The sequence below is a fragment of the Lissotriton vulgaris genome, chromosome 3_1 (genome assembly GCF_964263255.1).
Source record: "Lissotriton vulgaris chromosome 3_1, aLisVul1.2, whole genome shotgun sequence".
Lineage (NCBI taxonomy): Eukaryota > Metazoa > Chordata > Amphibia > Caudata > Salamandridae > Lissotriton > Lissotriton vulgaris.
The window spans coordinates 21,908,529-21,933,532 of record NC_141689.1 but is presented as its reverse complement, the minus strand read 5'-3'; the positions used below and the strand labels follow the sequence as shown (position 1 = coordinate 21,933,532).

Below are 25,004 nucleotides of genomic sequence, written 5' to 3'. Positions count from 1 at the left end.
ATGTTTTCATCGCAATCCTTTGTGCATGGTGCCGGCTCTATTTTACAGGCACCTGTTACTACAACTTGTACTGAATGTTTAAAGCCTTGAATGTTTGACAGTTGATATACTTTCAATACTAACTTGTGGGAAAACAGGCCTGAAGTATCAAAGGATTTACTCAATCTGTGTCTGTGGAGAAATGTGATAGTATATATTGGCCAAGATTTTTAAGAGCCATTAAACATGACTGTCATATTCCCTGATTCTTTACAGTGTATAAAACAATTAAGTCAGACCAAAGCTTGCACCTTTAATTTAAGTATACAGAACTGGAAGGAACAAAACAAAGAAAAAAACCATGTTTCAGTGACACCCCTAAAGAGCACAACTCAAGCACACTAATATTAAACGAGTCGTCCTTGCTGCTACCCCGTGTAACAAAATTACATTGTGTTGATCCCTTCAGGAAGAAATCAACAGGATTCATTTTCTCTCAATTTTCAGTCTTTGAATGGAATTTAGTTTGATGTTGTACAGATGTTTATCAGTGTTTTTATGGTTACACTGGTGAGGGCTGCATCTGTTTCAGTGGGTTTCTTTCAGTTATTACAGGTTTAAGCCAAAATCAGGGTAGCCTAAATATTAATTTCCTGAATAAAATTAGAGAGTAGAATGTAATCTGGAAACTGACCACTGTTTGTGATGATCTATGCCATGTCAAGCTAACCAGGCCAGCTCGCAGCGTAGGTGCAGCTCTTTCACAAGTGATTCTCCCATTCCCTTCATATTAAGGATTGCCTCTCAGCACACACACTACTTTGTGATGTCAAGAATGATTGCTTCTAATGTATCTAATCTTTATCTTTCAGCAAACACTATTGTGTATGTAGGGCATTGCTACTTGCCACTGGGTGGAGAAGACATCCTCATCACAACAAGGATTTTAAAGGAGCACTCTTTAAACCCTACAGATTTCCGGAAAATCAAGTAAGTGACAGGAGGATGGTATAGCAATACCACAGCGCAAGGGCCACCAGGATGTTGACTTTGCTGTATTCCTTGAGTTATTCCATTGTGCAATAGGCACATTTTTCCTCTTCTGGCTTGACCTATTGTTGGTGTGTTGACCCGGATCTTTGCAAATTATGGCATTGTGGCTTCTGTTCTTTCTCTGTTGTATGCATGTTGGCCAACATCTATGTGCATGGCCAGCATTGCCTCTAGCTCCAAGGTTGAGGTTAGCCAACATATGGATGCATGGATAGCACCACCTCTGTGACGTCGTCCACGTGCATGAGCTGCCTCTATCATGTTCAAGTGCTGTTCATGTGCTGTTGATGGCGCACCTGTCCTTACCGTTGGAAGCAAACCCGCTCCTCTGGGTCTTGGCAGTGTTTTTTTTAGAAAAGCTGCATTTTCAATATCATGTTGTGTCACTGATAAAGAATATTGTAATATTTTCAAAGAGATGGTGTGATGCAAAGTTTTATGTTGTGCAATGCTCAACTTCCCTGCAAGGTTCTTTGTGAAGTTATAAATGGTATTATCACATGCTATCAGTGAGTTGGTGTAGGAGGAGCTGTTGCTATTTTGTTATATGCGTTTAATAGGGCCGCCAAACATTTAATTTGTTTTTCAGTTGTTGTGGCTACAGCCCCAGTTTTTATGATTATGAGGAGCTAACCTTTTCCTTTGTATATGGTATATTCTTCAATCTGAGGTGGTTAGAAAAGATTTAACTAACACTTGCCAAGTTGACCTGGCAGTTAAAAACTGCGCTCAGACACTACAGTGGCAGGTCTGAGACCCCTTGTAAACGTTGCTTGTGTGGGAGGCACAACCAGTGCTGAGGGCCCACTAGCAGCATTTGAGTTAGAGGCCTTGGGCACACACAGTGCACTGTACTAGGCACTTAGTAGTAAATCAAATAAGCCAATTATGGAAACAACAATCTATAAACACAAAGTATGGTGAGAGCACTTGCACTTTAGTACCGATCAGCAGTATTAAGGTGCGCAGAAACAGTAAAAACAGCAGAACAATTTCCAGCAAACCATAAAAACCAGGAGGTCAGAAGCAAAAAGACATGGAAAACGCCAAATGATGCCAGGACTCACAAGGTGTAATTACAAATGCCACTGTCAACCTACCTGTAAGTCTATAGTATATGGTATGACATGTAGGTTTTGTGGCACAGTAGATTCCATACACTTAAGTGTGCACTTCTGTCCTGCCTGCTGCCATTTTGAATGTCAGCTCTGCTGTGCAAACTGTGCTTAACTTGAAATTATATGCAAATTTGACTTTGGATTTAAAGTTAGTTCTTAAGTATTAAAGAATCGTATTTTTACATATGTCACCCTTAAGGTCTACCCAAGGTGTCCGCAGGGTAGGTTGCCATGTAAAAATACGCTGGGACATTATACACTATGGCCCACATGCATCAATCTCGGCTTTTGCGACTTCTAAATTGTGATAAAAAGCGATTTGCAATTTAGAAACTGCAAAAGCCTATGCATGATTATTTTTTAAATATTTATGCAATTCGGTAGAAATCGGTAGAATCTATTTCATATCGTATGGGTTAGGATGGAGCCATTTCTACCATGGGTTCTTTAGATAAACATTCAGAATACAGTAACCACAGAGTGCATTACTATCAAACTCCAATAGAATACACAAACTTGTGTGCTATGTCCACAGACACCACATGAGGTATACGCAGGTCACCCCTACTGCAGACCCAACGGCCCTAAGGCAGACCCAACGGCCCTAAGGCAGGGTGCACTATATCACATGTGTGGACATATCTGCATGCGTGTAATATCTAAGCCTTTCTAGGTTATTGCCCAGGGAAGCCATAGAGAGTGCATGGGATGGATACTTGTAATCACAAATCTCCTAGCTCCATGAGTTCCCAGGGATGTTTGGTACCAAATATCTCATCTTAATAAATCCTCACTGATGCCAGTGATGCATTTATGTATAAATGCACACAGGGGACACTTTAGAGGATCCCCTGAAAACCTACCAAGCACTAGTGTGGTCTCCGACTAGTCTTCACCAGACATGTTTCTCACCTCATAGGTTGTGAGCCCGTGTTCCCAGAGGGCAGGAACAATGCCTGCTCTAGGCGGAGAGGCTTCACACCTCTTCCAGGCCAGAATTATCTTCCAGAGTGGGTAGTTTCAAAGGCAGTGTCACCTTTTGAAATGCAACCCAGGCATCCCCAGATAGTGGAGGATTCAAACACCTCTCTCCTGCTCTAGATTTGGCCGGAGGACAGGCACATAAAATGAGTCCGACTAAGAGGTTTGCTCACATTCAGCCAGCATAGCCCCTAAGGGGGGGTAGGTGATGTAGATACTATTTCTCCAGATCCTCTGTCTTTTATTGGCAGAAAAATAACTTATTAGGGTTAGGGTAGCACCCCTCTCCACAATAAGTTGTCCCTTAGAGGGTGTAAGCACCCTAATGGTAGTTAGATTATTGGCTACTACATGCCACTATTTTAACGCCCCTACAATTAGTATTTAGGCGGCAGCCCTGGACTTTGCAACTTAGATTCAATGGACACTAAGAAAATACAGAAACAGAAGAGCTGCTAACCCAAGAACCAAAGGCCTCCTGCATAGAATTGGCACTAAACCCTGCCTGCTGCATTAAGGACTCAACAATCATGGTGTGCTGTCTTACCTTGCAATTGTGAGGCCTCCAAGAGCCCCAGATCACCTATAGCCTTTGACAAATTGCTAAAGAACCTCCCTTGGAGTAAAGGCTCTACTTCCCTGCAGCGTGCAGACACCAAATTGCAGAATCTGTTTTCCCAGCTGCGAGACAACATTCAAACCAAAAGTGGTGAACCAGCTCAGGTGAGCCAGATCTGTCCCGCTACCAAGTGTGAGGACGCCAGGACCTACTGGAGATATGGTGCCCAATTACCCGGGATACCAGACCCACAGCAGCATACATCAAAACTAAGTGCCCAATCCAGACTTCAGCTGCCTAGGAAACATGCACCCATTGAGGGACATCGATATTCCTAAGACCCACTTTGAGAGAGGCCCAGCTGTCCTAGAATCATCTCTGCAACCTGTATACTCACGACTGCAAAGACATTTTAACGCATGACATCAGGCTGACTTATCTGCTCTGCATCCAACCCACCCAGCCTGGGTACAGACAAAGGAGCTGTGCTCCTGTGGTGCTGAGAACCCTGCAACCTGCTCACTCATGCGGCCCCCCTCAGACTTACCTTTAAGTACTCTTGTGCAATTGTTTTCCAAGGGCCCTCTTCTCTGTATTGCAGCAGCTGACAATTGTACCAGCACACTACTCCCGGCCGAATCAAGGTCGAATCTGCAGGCAGAACCTTGGGATTTTATTTGCATGTTTCCAATTTTCTCCTATTGACTTCAATGGTGTGTAATTGTGCACATACGTCATTGATTCTGTGAACTTTGAAATTTCGTATCTGAAAAAGGAGCTGGGCAGAGTTCACAAAGTTTTACTCTGAGGAACTCCTCAAAGTACCAGAAAAACTCAACTTTGCTCCCTGGTCTATTGAGTCACTCTGCTCACACTGATTTTTAGTGCCAGGAGATTGTTCCTTGCTGTGAAATGGTTAAGCCAGTGGGTGCTGCTGCTTTTCCCCACTCAAGTAGACATTCTACTCAAGTGGGAGCCTCCTCAACCCGAAAGGCAGATTTCTCAACGTGAGCGGTCGTGACCTGCTACTATCACCCGCATTGATAAATCTCACTGGGAGGTAGTTTCTGTGCCTCCTGAGGGCCTCTGGACTAAAGTGGATCTCTACCCCAACCAGTAATGTGTCACTAGTGGCATTTGCAGAGTGGTGGTGAAATGGTGTGTGGCCAGTGAAGACTGATTAGCAATCCAGCTATTTGGATCCTACTGGAGGTAACAGGAGGGGTAGTTTGCCCAAGGACCCTCAAGAGGCAAAGGGACTTCATCCCCAACTAGTAGTGCACCAGCTGGCATGTTTGCAGAGTGGTGGAGAAAGGGGGCGTGACCACTCGAAACCTCTCAGCAAACCACTGTGTAAAACTTACTGGAGGTAATAGGAGGGGTAGTTGGCCCCCAAGGACCCTTAATAGCCAATGAAACTTCACACTTGTCCTACAATGGCACCAGGAGGCACGTTTGCACAGTGGCAGAGAAAGGGGTGTGACCTCCAACAACCTCTCAGAAATCCTGCTGTGTAGGACTTAACCCCTTCGAAGCTAATGACGAGCTGGGCTCGTCATGGCGCTTACCTGCCGTGCGCGGATGACAAGGCCAGCTCGTCATGATTTATGGTGTTTTACATTTTTTAGCGCAGGACGGGAAAACGCCTAGCAGCCATGTGGTTAATGGAGTTGACAGGAGGGTTAGTTGGTCCCCAAGGAAGCACTTTGGGGCCAACTACCCCTCCTGTTACCTCCCGTAATTCCCATACAGTGGGATTGCTAAGAGGTCTTTGGAGGTCTGCCCCCTTTCTCCAACAGTCTGCAAATGCAACTACTACTTGAAAAAACCACATAAATTCACATAGAAAAACAAAGGTTACATGGACATTGAAGTTGGAAATTAACATTTAAGGTTGGTATTGTTAGGTTCAGACTTCACTCGTACAAAACCATTGAAATTAGGCCATTATAGTTAGTGAACGGAGATAGGTCTACACATGTATCCACTCTCTCAGCCATATAGCTACTCTAATACCCACTCACTCACTAATACTGCCACTGACACATCTACTCATACAGCCACTCACACAGTCAGTTATTCATAGAGCTACTCCCATACCTACTCATTCACCCATAGAGTCAACCACACAGCCACTTACCCACCCATACAGTTACACACCCACCCACTTACTTACTCATTCAGATATTAACAAGTTCTCTCTCACATTTACAGTCACTGATGCAAGCACACTCTGACCCATACAGCCACTCTCACAATTACTCTCTCACCCATACAGTCACTCGTATACTCCAACACTCACATATACTGCCTTTTGCACATGTAGTTGCTTACCCATATATCACTGACATATATATAAGTTATTGGTACAGCCATGTACACACAAAGCCACCCATACAGCCCCTCAAACATGCACTCACTAACCTGTATAGTCACAGATTCACCCACTCACTCATCCATACAGGCAGCCGCATACTTCCTCACCCACCCCCACAAACATTCATACTCTGATACCGGTCATCAGACAACCAATGAATCACCCATAAAGGCATTCATGTATCATCTCACCAACCCATACAGCCACTAAGACACCAACTAACAGACTGATACAGATAATCAGACAACCTAGTCACTCACCCATACATTCACTGAAACACCTAATTACTCACTTATACAGTCAGCACACACCAACTGAATTATCAATACAGGCACTCATATACCCACTGATTCATCAGTACACCTTGGTGTGTATATATTTAACACATAAACTTTCTAAAAACACTCAAAGTCACAGGAAGTCATTGGAGTGAGCTGGTGTCTGAGTAGCTGTATGCATGTTCTTGTGGATATGTGTGCAGACCTAGGAATCAATGAGTGGGTGTGTAAGTTCTGGTATGGGTGTGTCACTGGTTTCAAGAATGATCGTGTGGAAGTTGCAGTAGAGATTCTGAGGATGATGACATCAGTGATATCATCAGTGATGTCATTTGAGATGTCATCAGTGATATCATCAGTGATGTCACTGACCATGTCATGAGAGATGCAATATGTGAGGTTATAAGCAGTGCATTGCGGGGGTGCAAGTTATAGTTAGCTCAGGTAATTATAACAGCTGCATTTCATTGATTTTGTATGAGTGAAACTTAAGCCTAACTATACCGTCCCTGTAACCTTTGTTTTTTTCAGTTAATTTCAAAGGTTTTAAGTGCTAATTCTTAACTATACCATCCCGGTAACCTTTGTTTTTTTCAATGAAGTTCAAATGTATTTTTAATTTTATTTCCTATCTGTAACATGTAAACTTTGGGAGTGGGTATGTAAGTGGTTGTATTGGCCAGTGACTGGGCGTATAAGTGTAATACCTGGGCAATTATGTAAGTGTATGAGTAGTGCCTGGACAATTGTATGAGCGTATCGGTAGCGCTTGTGTGATTCTATATGTGCAATTGCCAAGGACACACTGCACATAACGAGTGTTTTTGACAAAGTGTACAACACATATATAGACCAATTTTACATAAGGCTTTCAGTGTAGATATTTAGTAAGATACTAATTTAACTTTCCCCTTTGTATTCATTTGAAAAAATGTCTACATCCAAAATGCATTTTCCTTCTTCACAGTAACACCAGAAGTCGCAATGATGTCAGTGGTCACAAATACAAATGACAACATGTAAAAAAGATATATAGATATATTTTAGAGAAAGTTTAAGTAACATAATTGTAATAAACAACAGTTTCAAAGAGTAACTTTAAATATTGGAACTCAAAATAGAACCTAACTACCAAACAAAGGAATTTCATTGGCTTACACAGTTTTACAGGTAAATTGGTGAAGTGTACTATGTATGACAAGACATTATCTGGGGCACAGAAAAAAATATTCATGGTACAACAAGTATGTTTTTGGTGAAGAAGTTTAACACATACTTACACATGTTATATTTAATATGTCTACATTTGGGGTTTAATATCAGTCGATTAGGACTTATGTTTGAGTACTTATTTCCAAATAAAAGATTATTCAGTTCAATTTCCGGTCTTTGCGAAAACGCCAATCAGTGCAAAGCTCATTCTGAGCAGCTGAATACCATTTGTTGGAGTGTTTTTTTGCATAATTTGGCAAAAAAGGAGTAAGAAGGCAAACTAGGCTGAAGGCCCCTAAATGCATTAGCAGCTGCAACAACACCGGGGCAGAGAGCCCCTTCAGAGGTCCAATCTCAATTTCAAGACTTGGCCCCAGAGTTTTCTCGCATGGCCTCATACTGCATGGATTGTTGGGTTGTAGTGAGTGCTGGAGAGCAGTCCATAACAGCCCTTCACAATGCTGCAAAAAAAGCATGAAGGTTGATTTTTTTTTGCCCCTTCCCCATTTTTCTACATGAGCAGGCATTTTAATATTGTCTAGATTGTAACAGTGCTCACATATAACTTGCTGTATGGTCAAGTAAAAGCGTTTCTCTACAAATAACTACACAACTATTGTTTGAAAATTATCCTTTTTTTTCACCTTTTAAATAAAAGTCAACAGTCCATTTTTGAATCATGTAGTGAGTGCAACAACAAAATATACAAACATACTCTAGTTTTCAGACCACACTGTATTACATTTTGTAATATTTTCTTCAAAGCAATTACTTTTCATTAGTATTTTGCTCAGGACCTAAGAAACAAAACTGCATATCATCACAAACCTAGTCCACGTCTGCCATAGTACCATGTGGAAGTGCTCTATTAATTTCTCCTAAAAATAAAACAGGAGTTTTCACATAGTGCAGCCGCCTAACTAGAGTGTGCACTGTTGAGTGATGTACAGCTAACATTCTAAAATAATGAAAGGTGCTTTGGTACACTTGCTTTGATAAACAAGCTAGTGAGTGTCCTGTAGTATCCTGGGTATTATGTTTTACATGCTTTCCACTCCTCCATCTGTAGAACACTCTTGAGTTGATGTCAATTAGAACGTTGGTGTATGAGGCAGGCAGTTGGAGAAGGGCTGAGCGCCTTGCTGGCTGCTCATGGTGGGGCTGAATATTAATGTACTTCAGATTTCCCTCTTAACTTGAATACATCCTCTTGAAACTCATCAACCTGCGTGGAGTGATTACTACATGTTCCTGCAGAATTGTATGCTTTCTAATCTTGCAAGGATCCAATCCTTGGAGAGTGCCTATTATGTGTTTTAAACTTCGCCTTGGAATCATATAAGGAAATGTCCTTAATATATATCAATGGATTGTTATCGAATACTACAAATACTGCTACAATTCCATTTGTATACAGGCGCTTGATTCCGCCTTCCTTGTACCTCTTCTCCAATAACTTGTACTACATTTCTGGGTACCATCATCTCTTTCGCTATAGGAGTGCCGTTCTTCATTTAATAGGAGAATTTCATAAACCTCCTCTTTCAAACAGAAATCCAAATCTTTTTTTATCAGTAAATATCTCCCTTAATCTCAACAGTCACTCCAAATTTCATTCATTTGCCAAGATCCTACTAATGCGAATTCTTAGCTAACCTTATCCTAGTTGTGGATCGTACATATGTATTTTATGCCTTAATGTTGTGTGTTGTGATCGTACATATGTATATTATGCCTTAATGTTTTTTTCAAAAACAATGGACAACTCCGAATTTTTGATGACTTGACTGGCATTGATAGGTAAATGTAAAGCTCTCCGATACCCTAATCTGGGTCATGCCCACTGTAGGAGAGTAGGGTCTGCTATCCTATGGTCACCCCAAATTTTTGCTTTTTGCTTCACTGGTTTATGACTTAATTTGGCTGTGGGCCTGCTAATCAGACCCACAACCTGCTGTTCTCGCTCTAAATTACTGCCAATGCACTCTAGGTGCATTACGAATTGGAACTGGTTCACCTTATAGTCCCCTGTAACAGTGTACTCCAGGTAGGGCATAGGTGTATCCAAGGCCTACGGGGGCTGCAGCATGTATTGTGCCACCCCTGGCCTGGCCTCCATATTTGAGACAACTGGCTGATCAATCAGCTGGGGTAAGTTGGTGTAATCATCTCTTACTTAAATATAGTATATCTATATCTAACCTCACTGGACACATGGTAACCTATAAGCCACTCCTATGGAAGGCCTCTACAATCCTGGAGGCAGAGTGCGTGGTTTCATGTGAGATGGTGCTCTGGCACGAGCTGGACCCGTCTGCAGCTGTCGGGACCAACTCCCTTAGCTGTTCCGGGATATTGCCATACCATATACTCTTTATAATCCTCGCAGTTACTTGCTAACTTTGGTTTGGCTTTATCAAAACATGTCGAGTAAGGTGTCATACGAATTGGGATACTACCCCCTCGCCAGTTCTGGCAATGGGGGTAGCATTCCACCCTTCTAGAGGGACACGACATGTACATAACCTGAACCCCGGTTAAAGTTAAACTCGAGCCTCAGCATCACAAAATATATGCTACCACCACAAACACAAGTCTGACCTCCTGCTGCTGGGAGTCCTTCCAGATAGGGAGGCTTGGACAAAGGGTTTCCTGCCTTGGGAGACATCTCCAAGCCCAATCCACAATCCCTGAAAAGAAGAGAAAATGAGGGACTGTCTCGATCATGGTCTCACAGAATGGACAGAATGGAATGGTCTGTACAGAAGGCTTCCATCTGGCAGTCAGTTCGTGAACAGGCAGTACTCCTACTCTGAATTTGAAATTTCGGGCCCTATCTCTAGGTTTTGAGATAATATCGAGATAGGGCTCTCGAAATTCCACCCCCTTTTGTAGTAGGAATTCAACAGTAGATCTACCTGCATTAGAGTTTGAATTTCTCGAATCCCTTACCCATTTCCAATAAAAGTTTTTCAAGACAGACTTGGGCAGTGTGGACCTAGACTGCCAAATATCTCAAAGACCCACTTCTCCAAGTAGACACTTCACATCCCTTAGCCATCCTATTTTGTGCCAACCAGGCATTGATAAAACCTCTTTTAACCCCTCCGCATAGCTGGCAAGTTCCGGAACTCTCCAGAGGCGCGCCCAGAGGAGAAGAGGGCGTAACCTTGCCTCATCCTTGATGGAGCGACAGCCCATATCAAGGAGTAGGAGAACAGAATGGGTATTGTAAGGGAGACCCATCAAATCCTTCAAGAATTTGTTTTCTGAACAGGTTAACTGGTCCACATTCTGCTCCCCCCAGAGCTCCGCCCCTTATAGCGCCGCACTCACACCTCTTGCCTTATAGATATCCAATACTGGAGCGATTGGTTTAAAGGTAGAGGAGCGTTGTTCTTTGAGAAGGGCCCCCACCACCCTTTTGTGGTTGAACAACCTTTTTTGGAGATGACAGTTCCATCTCATGGTGTCTGAGAGGTAGATTCCTAAATAGTCAAACTCCTTAACCCTTTCGAGGCATACTGAATTCAACACAGGAGGCCTGCCTATCTTCTTCAGTGGTTTCAGGATCAAATATTTGGTCTTTCCTGTATTGATTTCTATCCCCCTCGCATCACAAAAAGATTGGAACCTATCAAGGAGGCTCTTCAGCCCCACCGGGGTCTTCGAAATCAGGAGGGTGTCATCTGCAAATAGGAGCGTAGGTATTCTTCTGCCCGCCAGGGATGGAGCTGCAGGATATTGTAAAAGATGCTCCACCACACCGTTAACGTATAAGGAAAACAGTGTGGGTGCTAAAACAGAGCCCTGACGGACACCTCTATTTACAGCTATTCTGGCGGTCTTTTGGCCCTGATTTCCCCACCGAACCTGGGCAAAATTTTCTTCGTGGAACTTAATTATCAAGGACAATAGGTACCGTGGCATACCCAAATCAGATAGGACCCTCCATATTCGGCTGCGGGGCACTAGGTCAAAGGCAGTCCGTAGGTCTATAAATGCGAGATACAGACTGCCTTTGCCCAACACAACCACCTTCCAATATAGCAACAATAGGCGGAATGATTGTTCAATGGTCCATGTACCAGCCCTGAAACCCGCCTGGAAATCAGAAAGTATCCTATTCTCCTCTACTCACTGTAGCACCCTACCCAAGACCGCATTGCCTGCTACCTTCTGTGAGGAGTCCAATAGACTTATAGGGCGATAATTAGCAGGGTCATCCCGGCTCCCTTCCTTGAAAATCGGGACGGCCTCAGCGCCCATCCATGAGCTTGGAAGAGGGGCATCATAAAAACTTGTATTGAGTAGGGATGCTATAAGCTTTCCCCATTCTACTTTAGAAATGCGGATCAAATCTCCTGGTAGGCCGTCCAGCTCCGCAGCTTTGTTTGGGATAAGACAAGAAATTGCATCCTCTACTTCCTTTCCTGTAAACAAACAGTTCTCACCTAACCCAAAGAAGTCCAATGAAAAATTCTCAGTAGAATCGTCCCCCTAGCCCGAGGCCACAGTATACAATTTAGAGAAATGATTAAACCATGACACCTCTGGGATATTACATGTTACAAGGGAGTCCACGGGTTTGTCCTTGGCTCTGACCAAATCCCCAAAACTCCTAGAGTCCCTCCCAGCACTAGCCAGTTTTAGGTCACACCAGAATTGATTCTCCCACTCTTTCTTCACCGTACGAATAGCGCGACCATACATCTTCCTGGCAGTACTAATTAGACTACTATCCCTAGTTTTGACCGCCATAATTAAATCTCTTTTGGCGATTCGGCAAGAGGTAGAATACCAGCCTGGGTTGCCTTTGGGACGCCCCATCCTGTTGGCCCTATAGCCTGGATTCTGTATGATGAAAAGATAACCCAATGCTTTAGTAGTGTTGCTAAATAAAGTAGAAACCTCATGGGGATTTGCTGCAACAGTATCTAAACTAGTTAGAGCACTGGCCATAATAGATCTTATTTCCAAAATCTTTCCATCATCCAAAGCAACCTTTTCCCATTTCAAACGTCCCCCACAGTTCGAGGGGCGAACTTCGCACGATGACTTCCAGACCTGGGGTACTTGCAGTTTTTTCCCACCCGTCCAATTAGAGGACAATGACAAAGATAGTGGGTTGTGATCACTGTCAGTTGAGGGTAAAACTGCCATGTCCAACAAGAACTCCCAAAGTCTAAAGTTCAACAGGATGTAGTCAATTCGAGATGAATGACCTACCCTGTTAATAGTATGAGCCCCACAAGAATCTGACTTCGTCCCTCCATTGACTGCCCTGACACCAAATTCCAGAGTCAGGGCATTTAAGTGGATAGCTCTTGGGGTCCAACTCTTGATTGGTGGTATTGAGAGGAATGGGATACCTCTCCTAGCATCGTCCTCTTGGCTGCCCGAAATGTCATCCACCGCTAGGGGTTCAAAAGTGCAGTTGAAATCCCCTGTTATCATTATAAATGAGTCAGCACAACCAGATCTGAGTTTGCCTTCGAGAGCTGTTAGAGTCGATGAGGTCTTACTTCCTTTTGAAGGTCTAGCATAAACATTAAACATCTCTATGGGCCTCCCCCCTAAGGGCCCTCTAATTACTAATCTTTGTAGGTCTGGAGACCTGGTGTCTATACTCGTTATGTGGTAACCCAGTGAGATACTTATCCAGATAAATAACCCGCCTGAAGGGCGGCCTCTCCCTAAGGGGGAAGGGATTGCAGGAACAAAATAAGTAATATATCCAACCTTGTATCGAGGTTCCACACACCAAGTTTCCTGGAATGAGCATATTACAAAAGCCTCAGTTAAGGAGTTCCATTCGGGTATATCCAAATTACGCGATATGCCCGCTATATTCCAGCTAGCTATTTTCAGCGTCTCATCCTCTGCCATGGCCGGTGTAAAAGAAGAACTCTGTGCAGGAAAACCATCCCAAGGCCCAGAGTTGGTTGAAACAGCATTCCCTAGTATCTGTTGGTTGGGGGCAACAGGGGCGGAATCACCTGGATTTAGATACTTGGTCGGCTCCCCAAAATGGGAAGCAAAAAGGCCATCAGGAACCTGGGGCACAATATTTTTTAACTGAGGCTCGGGGGAATCGTATGTGCAATTTGGCTCTGTATCATCACTGATAACATCATCCATATAACCACACACACAACCATTAATACTTCTAAAAAACCTCACATATACCAACTTCTACTTCTCAACACCTACTCACAAAGTCACAAATCCATTTAGAGGCTTGTACCAGTACTCACACCCACTCACTTATTCACAGAGCCACTCACACATCCACTCACTCATAAAGCCACTCACATAACCACTAACTCACCCATACAGCCACTCATGCACCCACTCACTCACAAATACAGCCACTCATACATCCAGTAATACAGAGACTAACACAGCCACTCACACACCAATGTAGCCCCTCACACACTGAGTCAGTCACTGTTATCATCTTTTAGCATGTTTCCCCTGTCTTTTTGCTTTCTGACCTCCTGTTTTACTCTAATTATGCTGGTTTAGTGACTCTGCACACTTTCTCTCAGCTGTCCAGTGTTGAAGTTCAAGCTATCCTTTTGTAAATTGTGTTATGGATTGGTGTTTCCATGACTGGCATAGATTTACTGGTACTTCCCTAGTAAAGAGCATTGAGAGTGCCAGGGCTGGTAAATCAATGCTTCTAGTAGGTCTGTAGCACTGATTATGCCACCCACACAAGCCCCTCATAAAGGGTTCTCAGACCTGCCACTGTAGTGTCTGCATTCCACTTTTACGTTCATGTCGACTTTGCAAGTGCTCCCACTGTGGCCTAAATGCCAACATCAACACTGATGCACACCCCATCCCTAGAGCTGATAAGCTCCTTGATGGGTTAGGAGCTGCCAAGTTCCTCAGCATGTTTGATTTGATGTCTGGGTACTGGCAGATGGCCTCAACCAAGGAGGCCAATGAGAGGTTGCCATTACCAGTATCGGGTGATCCCCTTTTTGTTGAAGAATGCCCCTTCCACCTTTCAGAGACTGGTCAACCAGGTGACTGTTGGGCTGGAGAATTTCTGTGCCACCTACCTGAATGACATTGTAGTCTTCTGCCTGCCAGAAAGCTTTTGATGCCCAGAAGACAGCCATGTGCACAGCGCCTGTGCTCAAGACACCCAACTTTTTCAAGGAATTCATAGTGCAGACTGATGCTTCAGAACATTGTGTGGGAGACGTGCTCTCACAATTCAACAATGAGAGCCTACACCAGCCGAGAAGAGAGGTGGAGTGCCATAGAGAGAGAAGCTATTGCTGTTCTCTGAGAACTGAAGAAGCTAAGACCCTACCTGTTTGGGGACTCACTTTCAAGTTCAGACTGACAACAGGCCCCTCAGATGGTTAATGCAGTTGAGGGGTGAGAACCCAAAGATGTTGAGGTGGTCCATCTCCCCACAGACTTTACGGTGGAACATTGCCCTGGCATAGAACACGCCAGTGCTGATTTTCTGTCCAGGTTCTTCCACCTCAGTAAGGAGGATTCCAAGGAGGTTTGGTGGTTCTCCCTACTTTCAACTGGAGGGAACATGTGTTAGATCGGGCATCTTTTGGCATGCTTCTCCTGTCGTTTTGCTTTTGAGCTCTTGTTTTTGACACTGTTTTTGCTGATTTAGTGTTTCGGCAAATGCTCCTATTGTAAATTGTGTAATGGATTGGTGTTTCCATGATTGGCATATTGGATTGGCTGGTTAGTCCCAAGTAAAGTGCACTGAGTGTGCCTGGGCCTATACATCAAATGCTGGTTGTGGGCCTGCAGCACTGATTGCGCCACATACATGAGCAGCCTTTCAAAGGGTTCTCAGACCTGCCACTACAGTTTCTGCATACAGTTTGTATTGTCATGACGTCTTGGCAAGTGGCCCCACATGCCAAACCCTAACCTTCCCTTTTATTACATGTAAGTCTCCCCTACAGTAGGTCCAAGGTACCCCTGTGGGCAGGGTACAGTGCATATGAAAGGTAGGACTTACACTAGTGTGTATAACATGTCCTGATATTGAAATTCAGTTTAATTTGTTTTTTACTATTGAAAGGCTATCTGTTCCATATGATAGAATGGGGAATGTTGTATAACATCTTACAAAAAATTACTTAGAATGGGTACAAGATAGAAATATGGAGTTTAATATGGCTGAATTCAGAATATAAAAAGATTTATTTTAGTAAAGTTGATTTTTATATTGCATGTTTGAAAGTACCACTTTATTCACTTCAGATGTCCTGTTATCTGCACAGTTGGGAATCCAAATCCACAAACAGAAAGGAACAGTTCTCCAGTTCATACAAAAATAGATCCACAAATATGAATAAACAGTTCTCCAGTCTGTACAAACAAAAACACCCACCACTTGTTTCGTCGTGCACTGTAATGCACCAATGACTTCTTCAGGGCTGCAAACCCAAAACAAGAACACAACTTACTTCTCCAACCCTAAACATAAACATAAGTTCTTCCTTAGTACAATTAGAGTCTGGTTAGCTAAGGATAGATAATCACAAAAGACTAAGCACACCATCACCAAGAGTAAAGATATGAAATCATAGTGATAGATAGTCTTTAAATAAAAATGAATCCCTTATTTTATCATTAGTAACCGAAAAAATGGTGGGCACCCAACGGTAAAAGAGATTGGCAAAATGAATTATTGTATCTTAAGTCACCTGAGATGCTGGGTATTTTCATGCTTAGCCATCTTGTGGACTTCTGTTGGGTTGTGGAATGGCTGTGGATTGACTGTCTGGCTTTGGAGTGACAGGGGCTAAGGATGTGCATTCTCTTCAGACAGCCACTGGCGGGTGGGCTGAGGGTTGCCCTGCCTTTCCTGGATTTTTTTAGGGCTGGGCTGAATAGACCCTGGCTGTATTTAGAGTAATGGGAAGAGATTTCTTTGCACCTGAAAGGGTCTGGTCTGCCTTGGACAATGCTTTCTCCACATCCTACCAGGAAGCTGGGGCCGAGAGTACCAAACTAGTTTGGACTGAGCACATATACTCTCTGCCCAAGAGAATGAAGAGAAATTGAGTGTAAAAATTGGGGCCCAGAACTTTAGCCCAATTAGGAGAAATAAATAAAACTGCTACAGTATCTGAACCAACCATGACCTCTAAAAATAGAGAAGATAACCAAGCAACGACTGAGGCTACAGGAGTCATACTGGATCCTAACGAAAGCAATGCAAGTGAAAGTGACACATCGATTCAATCTGAAATCTTAGGAGTAAAATCAAAAATTTTCAAAGAGTTTGACCTTATGGTGAAAGGAAGACAGGAGTCCAAGGCAAACCAGATACTGCAATGAAATGCAGGTTGAGGAGGCGGAGGTAGAGAAGGCACCAAAAGAGGCGCAAAGAAACAAGGATACTTGGACGGCTTCATGGGAATGAACACAAGAGGCAAAACAGCATCAAAATGAATGACTAATTAACTGGTAAATCTGTATGATTATATTTTATCTGAGGTAGAAAATAAAGTTCTATCTCTTGGCCTTTCTTTTTTTCCTAAAGCACCTTTGAACTACAGGAACAGTAGAATTGATTTGTTTAATTTTATCAGGAAATTAATACTTAAGAAATGGTATGCAGAAAACGCAACCATAAAAGACAACCTAAATCCAGAGGTCTACCCTGAGCAAACAAATTGTATAATAAATACCAGGTGTTGTATAAATAATTCTTAAATTAAGGTACCAACTTTATGTTGCTATGTACTGCTCTACCGGGCATTTAGTTTTCTACTGATTTGTTGTGATGGTGCTAACAAATAACCTGATAACTGGACAACTGAAGTTGTCCTTCTACAAACAAGTAAATAGAAAATTGTTGCCACTTATTATTGTTTTCTATTTCACTTTATAAATATAAATCAACATTCTTAGTTTGACTTCTTTAAAAGGTACGCCAACAACAAATACGAACATAGTTTGGTTTTTCAAAGGAAACAATGTTAAACCTTGTAATGTCTTCTGCAAAATAATCAATTCTAATCCCTTGGTTATGTTCTACTACATCGAAAGTTATCAAGTCCTAAGTATCTGTACACTCCTCTTCAGAACCATAAAAACAAAACTGTACATCATCACAAACTTTCTTTTTTTTTTTTTTTTTTATTGGCAAATTCAGAACACAAAAAATGAATATACAGAATAAACAATATGGAATGATACGGTATACATAGATTACAAGGTACATACACAGATATAGATAATCAAAATTCTACCTCTGGGAAAGATATGACGATTAAGAAAAGGAGCACTGAAATACAAATGGATAATAATACAAAAGGAGAAAAAACAAGAAAAGAAAGGAACGATAGCATCAAGAATAGAATCAGTCAATCAGAGACACTATAACTGACTACTCCTTTCTACATTATACCACCTGGTAATAGGTTCCCATATCTGTTTTCCTATTGCTCTCATTTTCCTACCTCTTGTGGCATATATTGAGATTTCTTGTTTATAGATAGCTATAAAACGACTAAGCCACATATTATCACAAACTTTCAGTACATCTGCTACTCAACCATGCAAAAGAGCTGCATTCATTTCTCTTAAACATGATGCAGGAGTATTTGCTTAGTAAAGTCTCCTTTGTAACTTCAGCATTTCAGAGTGGTGTACAGCTAGCATTCTATAATGACAAAAAGTGCTTTGGCACACTTTTCTTGAAAGATAAGCCAGAGAATGACCCTTCAACTTAGTATATATTGTAATTTTACATCAATCTAGTCCTTGCAACATTTTAATCTTCTAATTAACAGTTTTATTTGCACATTATTTAAAAAAAATCAGTATATGTCAATAGACTCCTGTTGAATACTGAAAATACTACTACTATCTCATTTATATACAGGAACTTGTGTATGCCTTTCTTGAACGTTTTCAGCTATTACTTCTTCTACTTTCCTAGGAACCATTTTTTCCTTTGGAATGGTAGAGCCATCTTTCACCTCATAACATTGACTCCTCATATCAACTGCATGTACTATTGTGTTCCCTTGAAAATAGCTTTCTTCATTATAGAAAGGCTCAGTACTGGCAGAGTACTTCCATTCACTAGTAAACGTTTTACAAAAGTTAGTTCTTTTACCCAGTCTTTTTCTTTTTCTTTTCTTTTTAATAAATACTATTGTTTTAGTCAATGTTCTCATTTTCCTCAATAGTAAGATACACATTCTTGTTTCGAAACAAAAGCTCTATTTACTACACTTTCAACCTCTTGCTTTCTCTTATAAGCTGCTGATATTCTTTTATATTTGTTTACATTTTTGATCTATTTTGAACTACTCTACTTTTAAACATTCTATTTCTAATATCCTTATGCTGTTTCTGACTACTTGTCAAATGTGTTGTTTTTCTATAATTTGAAGTTCTTTCAACATGACTAATTCTCTTTTGTTTCTGATTCGTTGTTAAATTTTTTTTTCTTTTCAACATTTTCCTCAGTTTTCAATCTTTGTAATAGTGTTTTAAGAGACTGTTTACTTCACTTACAAGAAGATTTTTTCTGCCTATAACATTGCATGTGTCATCTAATTGGGTCTTTTCACTCTTCTTGAAATAGTACTGTTTTTTTTTGTTCTCTACTCTTTTAATGTTTTTTGGCCATCTTCAAGTTTGAATAAAAATGAACTAAATATTTATAAAACAAAGGACAGGTTCAATAGTATGTTACATGAATTAACAATTTTAAATTAATTACATATTATTATTCATAAAAAACACTACTCAGTTATTTACAATTACATTGCCATTGTCTCCATTAGCAAGAAATGTGTAAGATATCCAACTATGCATAATAGGAAAGCAGTAAATGCTTGAAAGTGTAGCACAAAAGTATTATACACTGCTATAGCCTTTTATTTTCTATTATTTTCTACATCAATGCTTTCTATTTATTTTAAGGAACAGCTATGTATGAACCTGTATAATCAAATGCTTATGTCAGTCCTGTCTAGCAAACAGATCTATCTAGGTAGTACTAGAATGTGACCTACTTATGTTGATATTTTCCCATGGGTATAATAAACTGTAAACTTTTTACCTTGTTGTGCCTTTACCACACATTTTTGTAGCACGCATATTTTTAACGCAAATATGCATTTACAATGCATGCCAATACCAGGCATTTAAAGTAAGTTGAGGGGGTGGGGTTTCTCCCCCCACAAATACATTGTTTTTAAATCAAAAAAAATGTGTGATATTGGCTGTGGGTGTTGCAATAGGCGTTCCACTGCAACGCCCATTGATTCTGACGCTGCTCCCTATTTATAAGGGAGGCATAAAAAGGAGACAGTGCCATAATTAAGACCAGGGAAAACCTGATCTTACCCTAGCGCAATAAGGAGAAGTGTTTCATTTGTTCTCGTTTTTGCAATTTTCATGTGTGCTGCATTGTGAGAGGTTGGCCTGGTATATGATGTCCTCTGAATAAAGTGGGCACCTTGCTCCAGTCCAAACAACCCTTATTGTGATGTAAGAGGTCAAAATAACCTTAGAAAGCTATCCAAGTGGTAGCAGTGGAGAAATGAAATGAAATGAATGAATGAGACTTATATAGCGCACGACTTACCCTGGGGCATCTCAGCGCTTGCTTAGGGAACCCGTCCTGGTATTCCCCTGTGAGATAACCCTTGCAGGGTATCCACAAGGTGAAAGTCAGGCATCCCACCGCGAGGGGCCGTTGTGGAGATTAAGCAAGCTATTGCCCAGAGTCGCAGAGTGTGAACCCGTGAGTCGAGAAGGCACCGGAGCGAGAATTAACGAGTCTGTGGAATTTTTGAGCCCAAGACCCGCCGAGGCAGGAATTGAACCCTGGTCCCGGGCAGAACTCAAGCTCCAGGTCTGCCGCCTCTAACCCCTGAGCCACACTTCTCCACAGCCTTCAGGGTTAGTCCTGAAGGAATTAAAGCAGCTTTTTTCACCATAATGCAACCTTATTGTATTTGTTAAATGAAAGGAGAACTGCACGGTACCTATAAGAATTTATATTTATTATTATAATACCTCAGAGTATCTGCTACATGCAGATAAATACAAAGCACACAAGACTGTAGTACAGAAATAATCGTATGTAGCACTAATACACAGTGGGCTCCCGGGGGAGGTAAAACCATGTACTAAAATAGTGGTAAAAGAGCCATGTCTCAAATCAAGACAGTGTCTGTGTAGAGAGTAGAGAATCACTGGGGCCCCAAGAAACCGTCCAAGGTGAGTAAATAGAATAGGTACCCCACAGATGGACAGATGCAGTGTGAGAACACAACCACGTGCTCCGTACAATTAAATGGGAGAGTTGTGGTTGCAATTTTAAAGTTTAAGAAATCTTCCCAGTGGATTCCGAGGAAACCCTTTAGAACATAGAAAGTTGGATTGCCACCCCACCCATGGATACTAAATTACCAAAGTTACCTATCACAGGGAAGCCGGTTACATAGGGCTGAAGTGGTGTTAGAAACCGCCGTTGTTTTCAATGGGAGTCTTCATAGAAATGCCCCTGCTGGAAAGAAGAAAAGTGTCCAGTTGAATCTGCAGGTAGATTCTTGATGGATGGAACCTAAAAGCAGTGGAGACAGAGTCTGGGTCACTCAGGAGTGACTAGGGCCTCGGTAGATGATTGCCCACTGAGTTCTGATGCTTCAGGTGTGATGAAGGAGACCATGACTCTACAGATGCAGGGACCAGGAGATGTGGAGGACAATGAGGAGCCAGAGAAGAGCTGTCCCAGAAAGGATGTTGAGTGCTGAGGGGTCAATGTCCAGCGAGAGAACCAGCAAGCCTTGGCAGCAGCAACCCACATAGAAGGTCAAAGAAGGTTGTGGTCTGGACCAGCAAGGACCAGAGGACTCACCACAGAAAGAGGAGTCAGGACAGGCCTGGAGCAACAATAGGAGCCCTATAAAATCAGGATTGTCCCTTAGATAGACCCACAGGCCGAAGGCACAGGAGTCGCAAGGTAACCTCTAGCAGTTTTGCAAAACAACAGCTTGCAGAGCACAGAGTATGAGGAGGCCAAACTCCTTCATACAAAATGTGTGCAAAGGTTGGGGCTATCAACAGCCGATTGCACAATGTTTGGGAATACCAACATGCATATGCAATTGCAAATGTACTAGGTGCACAGGGTTCAATTTATGCAATCTCCACAAGTGATACTGGCCTCTAACCTGGTCAGAGGTAAGCTCAACCTCAAGAAACATAGGAACCCACTTCATGTGTTGCTGGAGCATTCGTAGTCTCCAGGAGCTCAGGATCAGCAGACGGGTCAGTTGCATTACGGTGCCTGCGAATGCAGGGGATTGACTCCTGCACCCCGAAGTAGATACTTCAATCGTCTTTGATGCTCCTCAGGTCATGCATGGAGCCTGTATGGTGCAGTGGCACAGACAATGCTATGGACAGAGAGGGAGACAAAATCGTGCTCATTCAAAGTCCCACGAAGTCCAGAGAGTCCAGGTAGTCAAAGGTCAGTAGTTTACTGTTCAGAATCCTGTCTACATCGAATCTAGGTTCCAACAGCCAGGTCAGCCCCTTTGTACCCACAGGAAAGGGTTGGGAAGATTCCGGGGAGGATCAGGACGGTGGTGTGGTTCCATCATGTACTTGTTCAGTTTCAAACCAGAGCTAGAGCCAACGGCTCCCAGGACTGGTTTGAGCTGGACTATGCACAGGGACACAAAATGTGCCTCTCATGCAGACTTTCAGTCACTTTGGAAGTGCACCCACCCCGCTCCAATACACTAAATCCTGTCAAGGAGGTGGTCACACCTCCCTGTGACAAGATGCTGATTGTGTTGCCTTCTGCTGCTCGAGCTTGGCTCAGCAGCAGGAGGACAGAAATGTGTGTCTGGTCAGCAGGAACCATTTTGTGCTGTATGGGAAAAGAAGGCCGGTCCTGGGAATACCAGGGACCCACAAAGCTTTCTTCAGAAGGGTGGAATCCTTCCTCCCAAACATTTGATTCCAAGGTGTTTGATACTAAACATGACATGGTTTGTTGCAGCTATTTTTGAGATAGCATTTTACACAAGCATATAATGCACCTCTACCTATGTGTCAGGCTGTGTCACTGATAACCCAGGAGAATGGTCCCGAAGGTTGCAGGGGTGCTATGCTCATGCAGAGGCACCCTCTCAAATAAAACCCAGCACCCTGCTTTCAGGATTGTTAAAGCCTGCTATAGGGGGGACTTATAGGTTTAAGTGTAGTGACCTATGGATATAGTAAACCTATATCTAAAGTAAATGGTGCATGCGCCAACTTACAGAGGCTGCAATGGGATACCTGAAATTTCATTTTGCAAGGACTCTTATGGGTGGCATTATACATGCTTCAGCCCATGGGAGACCTCTGGGGTACCTATTCCCTGGGTACATGTGTACCATATACTAGGGCCTTATAGGGGTAACTTAGTTTCAAATCTGGAGTGTACTTAAGTATGTGTCATTACATTTTAGGGAGAAAGTAGATCAACTGGGGTCCGGATTAGAAGGGTCCCAGTCAGACTAGTCAAAAACAGTGTAACATCAAGCAAACAGTGAGGGTGACCATAAGAAGCAGATTCTACTTTTCGACATGCATTAAGTAGCACACATAGTAGTTACAAAATTGCATTTTAAGATTGTTTATGTGCAGGAAGGGGGGCCCTCCTGTACATTAACATTCTTCTTCATGCAGAGAGCCTTGCACTACGGTACAAGAATGCCTGTGTTGGCTCTAGGTTTCTAAGTGTAGCACCAGTGCAGGGGGAAATGCAGAGCTGCATCATATTCTTGTAAATATGGTGCAGCCCTGCATTTCTGAAGTGGCAGAGTGAGGCCTTAAGCCAGGAAGGCTAACGCCTCACTCTGCCACTTTCCTTGTAAATATGCCCCTCAGTTTTCTCTAACAGTTTCATTAGAGAGTCTGACCTCTCAGTGCCAGGCCTATCCCAACAGGAGAGGCCAACTACCATCATGCCACACTTCTGAGTGTCAGCATCTATCTAGAGAGTGTGTTACTGTATTTTAAAGGCAAGATAATACATTCAACCAACTGTATGCATAGTACACCACCCTTGTTTCACATTGTTAGTCTTCTAAATGTGTGTTAGAAGAAGCTCAATCAATTTAAAGTAGACACTTTACTATTTGCAACCTACTCCCAGAATAACTCTGCAGAGACTTATACGGAATTCAATAGCAGTAAACACATCAATGAACATGCGGAAAATATTATGCTTCTCCACCAGTTTAGCTGGAGAGGCAGAAGTCACAATGCCAGGCTGCAGCCAAAAGAAAAGACCACCTCCTGTCATATCACTCTAATAAACAGCAACATGTTTCTAGAGCCCTGAATGAGTGTGTCAGAGCCTTTCTAGAGGCACAAACTACATCCAAACAACCCAGTACATCCTAGACTACCCACATGCTTTCCAAATGTATGTAGAAGAAGCTGCATGAATCACTTTCTCCTCATTACACCGCACAGCTGGGTATAAAGGTGTGTGTTTAGGTTTCATCATGATGCCTGCCTAGACAGCCATCTGTGCTTATGCCCCTGCATGCTGTGCATTTGTGCAGCTGTAGGATAAGCTACATAGTTTTAAGTTGGGTCATCAGCAAAGCCACGCGTGTCAGAATGCATATAGAAGGGTACACATACCTGAGACATGGTAGCAGTCAGGCATTCAAACTTGTCAGGATATGTTTTAAATTTTAAGGTCACACCTCACTATCTATGGCCTATTTGCAAACACTTATATAGAGTAGAATACAGGTTGATATATCTGCAAACATGTTTTAAACCTCACCTTTCTCTGGCAAGTTGCTTCGAAAGTCAGAGATGACAATGCCAGGCCTACCCCAAAACAAAATTCCAACTCTTCTGATGCCCTCGTTTAAATCTCAGACTCTTTTAAACAACTCAAACAACTCTATACGTATCTCAGTACCTTTTACAAGTGAGATGACACATCTAAAGAAGCCTATAGGTATTAGATTACCCATGATTCACACTGCATCCTCTCAAAATAGGTGTAAACGTTGCTTGATAGATTACTTTGTTCTCAGGACATGCATCTGGACATATACATATTGAACGCCATATTTAAGTGCTTCTGTGATTCTTACCTAGGTAACGGATCTGTACATCTGCGACTGAATGCTACAGTAGCTGCGACAATATTTGTGCAGCTGAAAGATAAGCTAAATCGTTTTTAAATTATAGCCATCAGCTGCACCACACGTGTCAGCATACATGTTGAAGTACAAACATACCTGAGACATGTCGTAAACCAGAAATTCAAACTTCACAGAGTACACTTTCAGTTTAAAGCACACAACTAAATTTCAACAGCCTACTTCAAGTGTACCTTTGCAGAGACTTATATGGACTAAGATATAGATTAATACACTTCTGATTTCAAACAC

The 25,004-nt window shown here is 42.3% G+C and overlaps 1 protein-coding gene across 1 annotated transcript in view; it reads left to right on the top strand.

The window, feature by feature from the left end:
* The window catches only part of LOC147725840 (avidin-related protein 4/5-like), a 212,379-nt gene that overhangs the window by 162,937 nt on the left and 24,438 nt on the right, over nt 1–25,004 (top strand). Inside the window, exon 2 of the mRNA XM_086962797.1 lies at nt 852–969. Coding sequence (XP_086818923.1) covers nt 852–969 — 118 coding nt within the window. The remainder of the gene's footprint in view (nt 1–851; nt 970–25,004) is intronic.